The following is a 7,692-nucleotide window of genomic DNA, read 5'->3' as shown; positions in this document are numbered from 1 at the left end:
TCTAGATCTAGAAACTAGTGCTGTAGAGAAGAGGGACAAGATGGAAGGGGGTGGTTGAAGACAGTCCGCGGGAGTAAGTACTTATACTTGGAGATCAAAGAGTAGGAGAGTTTAAGCACCTCATTTTACACACGCCCCGCCCTTCTCGGTTTACGGAGTACTTTCCCTAGTGTTCTCAGCCTTCACTTTAAGCCTAGACCACATTTCAGTTCCACTGGGGCTATTGTACCAAGTTGGGGCTTCGGGGAGCTCTGATGGCCCCCAGTCTTCCCGTGGGAACGCAGGGGGAATCTGACAAGGGCTGAGGTGTGTGTAAAGGGGGGAGAGTGGTACATGTCCTAGGAGAAGCCAAAATGCTTCCCCTCCCCCACCCCAGCCTTTTCCACCTGGTGGGAAGTTAGAGTTGGAAGGGACCTTAGACTATGATTTTCACGCCCGGACGCCAGATATGTGACCTTGCTCAACCCTCTCTTCCTCTCTGAGCCTCAGTTTCCCCACAAACGGAATGACGGGGTTGAAGTGGATGATTCCCTAGGGCCTTTCTAGCTCTGACCTTCTCCACCGCTCCAAGCTGCCTCCTGCCTCCGTGGGTCTCTCCATAAGTGACTGGAGCAGCTGCCCCCTCTGCTCCCCCGCCCCGCCTCCTCCTCCTCCCCCGGCCCCGCCCCAGAGAGGCCCCTCTCTCTGCTCGGCCACCGCCCTGGCCCCACCCGACCCTTTTCACTGGGCTGCCGCTACCTCCCAGGAGAGCTTAGGGGGTGGGGGCACTAGTCATCTAGTCGAGCTCGGCGGGGCGGGGGAAAGCAGTCGTTAATCGGGACCGGTTAGACCGGTCTGATCCTCTGGGTAAAGTCTCTCATTGGGCCACCTCCTCCCAGCTGACCGGCCAGGGGCCGGGGACCCGGGAAGGGGCCTCGGACCAGAGGCAGAGCCAGGATGGGGGGCGACCGGCAGCACTACTACGGCCAGCATGGTAGGTGGATAGCCCCCTTGGCCTTCCCCACCCACAGTCTCTTCCCTGCCCCGAAGGCAGCTAGGCTGGGCTTCTATCGAGATCCCCAAGTGCTCTCCAGCGCCTCTGGGTCCAGGAATGCAGGACGGAATGTGCTTCGGGGTGTGCTAATCTCCAGGCTGCTCTGAACTCCCCCCCCCCATCCTGTACCCTTCCCACATGCAACTCCCCCTGACGTGTGTAAGGGGGGGGGGCTGGCCTGGAGATGCTCTGGGGCGTGTGAGCCCCTCGACTTAAGCCCAGCCTCGTGCTTTCAGCCAGCTCCCCCCTCTGGATCTCCAAATGCAGCGGGAGTCAGCACTGGGGCCAAGGCGCGGGGGCGGGTGATGGTGCTGCCTGTTTGAGCCCTTCTTGGCTCGCCTTGGTCCCTGCCTCCTCTTCTCCTGCTTCCCCGCCTATTCCTTTCCCTCCCCTCAGAAGTATAGCTAAGCACATCTTGGAAATGCTCCTTTCTAGTTCAATATGGGCACAAGGGCCAACAGACACTGGGGTGGGTGGTTAGCAGCTCTGAATTGTTCTGGTTCCAGATTGTGCCCAGCCCAATTGGTCCTCTCCTGGGCTGCGCTCCCCTCTCCAACTTCTTTGACTTCTGTAGCTCTGCATGTGGGGGGATTGTGTTAATTAAGGTAATGTTAGTAATTAATGTCCTTTGAATCCCTAAGGGAATTGGCCAGGCCTTGGAGATCTGTGTGTGGGAGGCAGGGAACAACATCATTCTGTATTGGCTGTCCCATGTTTCTCGGCCAGGCCCTCTGGGACACCCCTTTCCCCCCACCCAGGTTGTTCTTCCCATTCCTTAGGGAGTAACCCCAGCAACCTGCCTGGTGAAAATTTTAAGGAGAAATCTGGGAGAAGGGATATCATTAGGATACTGTTAGGAATTTTTGGCCAGACCTCGGGTGGCACCTAGTTCTTCCAATTCTGGGTCACTCAGGGCCAGAACTGGGGAGGGGCTGAGGCCACTTTCCCTGACTGGGCTTTGGGGTGTATTTCTCAGGAACGCCTCAGAAATATGACCCAACATTCAAGGGCCCCATTTATAACAGGTGAGATTGGGTCTGATGGGGGGAGGGGAAGGGTCCCCAGCTCCCTTCTGCTTAACCCCTCCCTGGCCCTCAAGTCCACCTGACTTCCAGCCTCTGTGCTGGGCTCATTTCCCAATACCCTAGTTCCCTTGGGTCCTGCTTGGCCCTTCCCTGCCTCTATTCTTTTTTCATTCAATAGCTTTTTACCCCCCCTTTCAGGTCCATGGGCCCCATCCCCCTAGAATGTTATGCTCTCTGTGTTTCCTAACCCTCTTGCCTCATTCCTATCCCATTATTTTTTTGGGCAAGGGGGGTGGTGGAGTTCTCACAGGGTTGTCTGGGGCTGACTTCCTTTTCCTTTTTTAGGGGCTGCACCGATGTTATCTGCTGTGTGGCCCTATTCATAGCCATTGTGGGGTATGTGGCTGTGGGCATTATAGGTACGTGGGGGATGTTACAATCCAAGGCATGATTCTGCAATTTTGTGTATTTGATTTTCTGAGGGGTAGAAATGATTAATTCAACCATTCAATTCAGCAGACATTTAAGCACCTACTGTGCTTGTGAATCCATAGGCTCAGTGCTGAGGAATATAAAGGTGAAAAAGTCTCAGGCAGATTACAATTTAGAGAGACAGGTCTATAAAGATGTAAACTAGTCTGTCAGCCAGCATTTTTTAGGTGCCAGGCACTGCGCTAAGTGCAGATGCAAAGAAAAGCAAATGACAGTTATTCCCTGTTCTCAAGGGACTGTTGTATACAGTGGAGTCTCCCTTGGTCTAATAGAGTATGTATGTATATTGTTTTCTTCCTTCTCGAAGAGGACCATGACATCAAGAAGGAGATGTCATGACTTGCAAGTGGATTAGACTGAAGTGAAGCAGGGCTGTTCAAAGTCACCAGCCTCACTCTTTCCTCTGGAGTCATCTGGGTCCAATGGTGAGATAGAGATCAGGACAACTGGAAATGACTGCCGAGCGAGCATATGTCTATCAAAGGCAAAAGGGGAGACCCAGTTGTATTGTAGTGAGAACTGAGATTACTTGCATCTGAAGTGAACAGGGAAGATTTAATGGAAGAGATGGCACCAGATTTGGGCCTTGAAGAACAATAGGAAGTATTTCAGGAGGCAGGGCTGAGGAAGGATACTGTGGAATACACAGGGACTCAGTGAAACCTGGAAACAGCTAGAAGGCACTTAGAAGGCAGTTTGGCTGATGGAGGGAGAGAGAGAGGGAAGAGTAAGATGAGATTGCTAAAGTGCTTTGAGGTTCACTAAGTACTATCTATCTTCACATCAACCCTGAGATGGAGCGGGGGTGGGGGGGGGGGGGGGGGAATAGTGGTGAGATCACTGGCTTCCGAGTCCAAGGACCTTGAATTTGAATTTTGTTTCTGCTACCACCTATCATGTATGTGACCTTGGGCAACCCATCTATAAAATGAAGGAGGTTGGGCTACACAATCTTAAATGGCTCTTCTAGCTTGAAATTGTATGATTCTATCTCCATTTTATAGATGGGGATACTGAGGTTCAGAGAGAGTGAAGGGCCTTTTTTGAGCTGTTCCTCACCACCCCTCCCCTTGGTGTATAAAGATCAAATACCCAGGTTCACTGATTCCAAAGCCAATGACTTGGGCCTTTGGGGGACCCTGGTGGTGTTGTGACAGTTGGGGAGAGGGAGGGCATAGTGAACTCAGTAGCTTTGACCTATCTGCAGCCTGGACCCATGGAGACCCCCGAAAGGTGATTTATCCTACGGACAGCCGCGGACAGTTCTGTGGGCAGAAGGGAACACCCAATGAGTAGGTCTTTCTTATTCCCTGCTCCCCCCGGCCCCCGCCCCCCCCCATCCTGGCTCCTCATTTCTCCTGACCTTGGCTCCTAGGCCATTCCAGCCTCCATCTTAGCAGGCCTGCCTATGGTGGGGGAGGGAATCCTGGGTCCTGTGCCATTTATGGGGGGGGGCTAGCACTGGCACTGGCACTGATACCCTCCCCCATCCCTTGCAATGCCTTCCAGGAACAAGCCTTTCCTGTTTTACTTCAACATCCTGAAGTGTGCTAGTCCCTTGGTGCTCCTCGAGTTTCAGTGCCCAACCCCACAGGTGACTGACCCAAACACACCCCAGACTCAGGCCCCCTTTCCCAGCCCTTTTTCTACTGGGGGGTGGAGCAGGACTCAGAAGGACTCCTTGGGTCAGATCTGTGGGTGGTGGCCACATCGTCTGGTACAGGTCGGAGGGAAAGCTGAACTGCTCTTAATTCCTTTTTTTCTCCCAGACCTGCGTGGAGAAGTGCCCGTCTCGATATCTTACCTATCGCCAAGCCTATACCCTCCCCCAGGACTTCGAGTATTATAAACAGTTCTGTGTTCCAGGCTTTGGCAAAGTCAAGGTATTTTGGGGCAGAGGGAGGTGAGAACCTACCAGGAAAGTAGCTTCATTGCCCAGGGTGAGGGTCTGATAGTCACAGCCTGAGAGGTGGGGGATTGGAGTGGAAAGGGAACCTGGAATTGAGTCCCAGGTGTGAATCCCAGGTCTGTTGCTCACTAACCAGGGAGGGAAAACAGCACTCACTGGCTCTGAGTTCAAATCCTACCCATGACTTTTACTAGGTTTGTGTGACTTTGGGCAAGTCATTTAACTGTCTTGTGCCATATATATATATATATATTTTAAAATAAAAGAGTTGGACTAGATGTCCTCTAGGGTTCCTTCCAGCCTTGTCTATGCTTGCTTTGACCGGAATGAACTTGGAAATTCACTTCCCTTCCATGGGCCTGAGTTCCTGTATCTGTAAAATGTAGGCTGGGTGGGGAAGGGAGGAGTCAGACTAAATAAATATGAATAAACCCAATCTGCATAGTGAGTGTTTGAGGTTAGCAAGTTTTCTTCACCCCCTACCTTATGATGTAGGTGATGTCAGTATTATTCTCATTTTTGTGTATGTGTCTAGACCTTGTGATTTCTTTGGTGTCAGGAAGCTGTGGGGAAACTCTCCTCTGTTAATGCAGCTCATTCTTCCTTCTGCAATTTCTAGTCTGAGGGTAGCACTGGGGCACAGAGGTGAAGTTCCCCAGGCCAGCTTCCTAACTTTGAGGCTGGCTTTCTAGCCTCCTCTGCTTCATACTGTCCCTCATCTTCATTTTGCTGATGAGGAAACAGACTCCGAGGGGTCAGTGATTTGCTCAGGCTTATACAAAGTAGTCTGAAGACCTGAGATCTGCTACATCTTCTTCCCACTAAATGGCATCTAAACTGTCTTTCTGCTTTAAATGTTATTATTCTGTGACTATACTTGGGCCCTGAGGGTATCTGACCATGGGGGGTTGAGAGAGGCTGAGGGTAGGGTTATGGAGGGATGGGGCTCACTAGTAGCCTGGACCTTCCCTTTTCATTTCTCCTCCTCATTTCCCCCCAGAGTCCAACAGAGGTTCTTAGGGATGGAGATTGCCCTGCGGTGCTCACTCCCAGCAAACCTTGTGAGTCTTGGACCTAGGGAAGGGAGGGACAGACTGTGCTTCTGAGTTAGAGGAATCAAGGTAAACTCTGACCTCTAACCATCCTCTCCAACAGTGGCTCGAAGATGCCTCCCTGCCATTGAGACCCACAAAGGCGTGATTACTGTGGGCAATGAGACCACGTTTGAAGATGGCCATGGCCAGAAGAGAAATGTATCAGAGCTGGTGGAGGGAGCCAAGTGAGGAGAGGGTGCCCTGAGCTTCTGGGGTTTTCCTTCTCTCTTCCTTAGGAATCAGTTTCCCCTCTTTTCTTCAGAGGGGAGGGAAGGGAGGGAAGGAGAGCTCTCTGGATCAGATCAGATTAACTCTCCCTGATTAACAATACCCTTTCTAGGGTCTTTGAGAAGGGTTGGAGGGGCCAGACTGAGTTGAGACCACCCTACTCAAAATATTCCCCTTCCTTTTTCCTTTACCTTCCTGACTTCTCCCTCCCAAACCACCCCAGGAAGGCAAATGTGGTGCTGGAAGCAAGGCAGTTGGCCATGCGTGTGTTTGAGGATTACACCGTATCCTGGTATTGGATTCTCATGTGAGTGGGCCCTGAGGCTGCCTGTGCCCCTGTAAGGAGCCCTTGAGGAATTCTATCAGAGTGACCATGGGGAGAGAGTACACATCAGGGAGCTGAGGACCTGGCTTCTCTCTGTCTTTTCTCTTAATGTCCCTTGGAAGGAAAAGGTCCAGACCTGGGGCTCAGTCTCTTGTCTCCAGCTATCTTTGTATTTTTAGTTCCCTTTGGGGGGAAGGGGGGCAGTTGGTGCAGGTGAAGGTCTGGGCAGGGGGAGCAATGGTCTGACTCACTCCTCTCCCTCCTGGCTCTCCTCCCAACTCCCCACAGTGGCCTGGTGATTGCCATGGCTCTGAGTCTCATCTTCATCGTCCTCCTTCGATTCTTGGCTGGGATCATGATCTGGATTATGATTGTTATGGTCATCTTGGTGCTGGGTTACGGTAAGGACCCAGGCCTCAGAATGCTCCTTCCTCACATCTAAAGAGGAACAGAATTGATCCTATCCCAGAGACTCTTTGAGGTCCCTGAATTCTCCCTAAGACTCTCCTGTCCCTGCAGTACCTACCCCCTCCCATTCTGTATTCTGCTTCCTCTGAGGATTCCCAGATTCTTTGAGACTTCCAGTCTCCCCAAGAACTTCTGATTCTTCCTCAAAGAACACCCAATACTTTCTAGCAGGCTCTATTCCAAGGTACTCTTATGAGCTGTCTACCCCTAGCTTACAGAATCCTTGAAGCTTGAGCTCAGGATCCAGAATCACCTTATCTCCTCCTCTGACAGGAATCTTTCACTGTTACATGGAGTATGCCCGGCTCCGAGGTGAAGCAGGCTCTGACATCTCCATTGGGGACCTGGGCTTCCAGACTGACTTTCGGGTATATCTGCACCTGAGGCAAACCTGGCTGGCCTTCAGTGAGTGTACACATCTGGTTCCCCAATCACCAACTCTTTGGCTCTCTAGCCATCCAGTACTGACCCTGGGCCCCCCCTTCCTCCCTATACCCACTTACCCTAGATTTGCTCGATGAGCTTTATTGTTAGGGGGAAGGGAACAAGCATTTTAGTACCTGCTTTCTGTTAGGTACTATGCTAAGTGCTTTACAAATATTCATAAAATAATATATTGTGGGAAGTTGGTGCTATTTTTATCCTTATTATAGAATTGAGGAAACTGAGGCAAATAGGATAAGTGACTTGCCTAGGGTCACACTGCTAGTAAGTACTGGAAACTGGGTTTGAATTCAGATCTTCCTGGCTCCAGGCCTGTTAGCAGAGTTCAGATAGGGCTGGGAACCAGGACTTGTAAGTTAGGACCCCCACACTCCCAGCCCTTCATCTGCCCCATCATAGGCCTCTAAGCTATAGAAGTCCTGGCTGCCCTTGCTTATGTACTTACTGTCTTTGTGACCCTGGGCAAGTCCCTTGGCTTCTAGGGGCTCTAATCCCCCCCCCCCCCCCATCCGAAAGTGAAGTAGAGGGAATTGGTCTCCCTTTTGATGATGTCTAAGGCCCCTTCCAGTCCTGTTCTTATTCACTGTGATTCTATGCTCCTTCCCTTTCTTGGGGGATGGGGTGGGTGGGCTGGCTCATGCTCCTTCCTCCCTCATTCAAAGTGATCATCCTGT

At 51.5% G+C, this 7,692-nt stretch overlaps 1 protein-coding gene across 1 annotated transcript in view; it reads left to right on the top strand.

Annotated features, from left to right (window-relative positions):
• The first annotated feature begins 749 nt into the window (after positions 1-749).
• The window catches only part of SLC44A2 (solute carrier family 44 member 2 (CTL2 blood group)), a 12,971-nt gene continuing 6,028 nt past the window's right edge, over positions 750-7,692 (top strand). Inside the window, exons 1-12 of the mRNA XM_069083182.1 lie at positions 750-973; positions 2,010-2,058; positions 2,404-2,477; positions 3,758-3,842; positions 4,060-4,144; positions 4,320-4,433; positions 5,460-5,520; positions 5,615-5,738; positions 6,005-6,088; positions 6,395-6,507; positions 6,848-6,979; positions 7,681-7,690. Of these exons, the coding sequence (XP_068939283.1) occupies positions 937-973; positions 2,010-2,058; positions 2,404-2,477; positions 3,758-3,842; positions 4,060-4,144; positions 4,320-4,433; positions 5,460-5,520; positions 5,615-5,738; positions 6,005-6,088; positions 6,395-6,507; positions 6,848-6,979; positions 7,681-7,690 (968 nt within the window). The 5' untranslated portion in view covers positions 750-936. The remainder of the gene's footprint in view (positions 974-2,009; positions 2,059-2,403; positions 2,478-3,757; positions 3,843-4,059; positions 4,145-4,319; positions 4,434-5,459; positions 5,521-5,614; positions 5,739-6,004; positions 6,089-6,394; positions 6,508-6,847; positions 6,980-7,680; positions 7,691-7,692) is intronic.

This window comes from Petaurus breviceps, unplaced genomic scaffold, assembly GCF_028583685.1.
Source record: "Petaurus breviceps papuanus isolate PSGF00001 unplaced genomic scaffold, PetGlider_PUasm1.0 172, whole genome shotgun sequence".
In the NCBI taxonomy this organism is placed as follows: domain Eukaryota; kingdom Metazoa; phylum Chordata; class Mammalia; order Diprotodontia; family Petauridae; genus Petaurus; species Petaurus breviceps.
The sequence above is the reverse complement of the archived record's forward strand: the minus strand, read 5'-3'. Positions and strand labels throughout refer to the sequence as shown.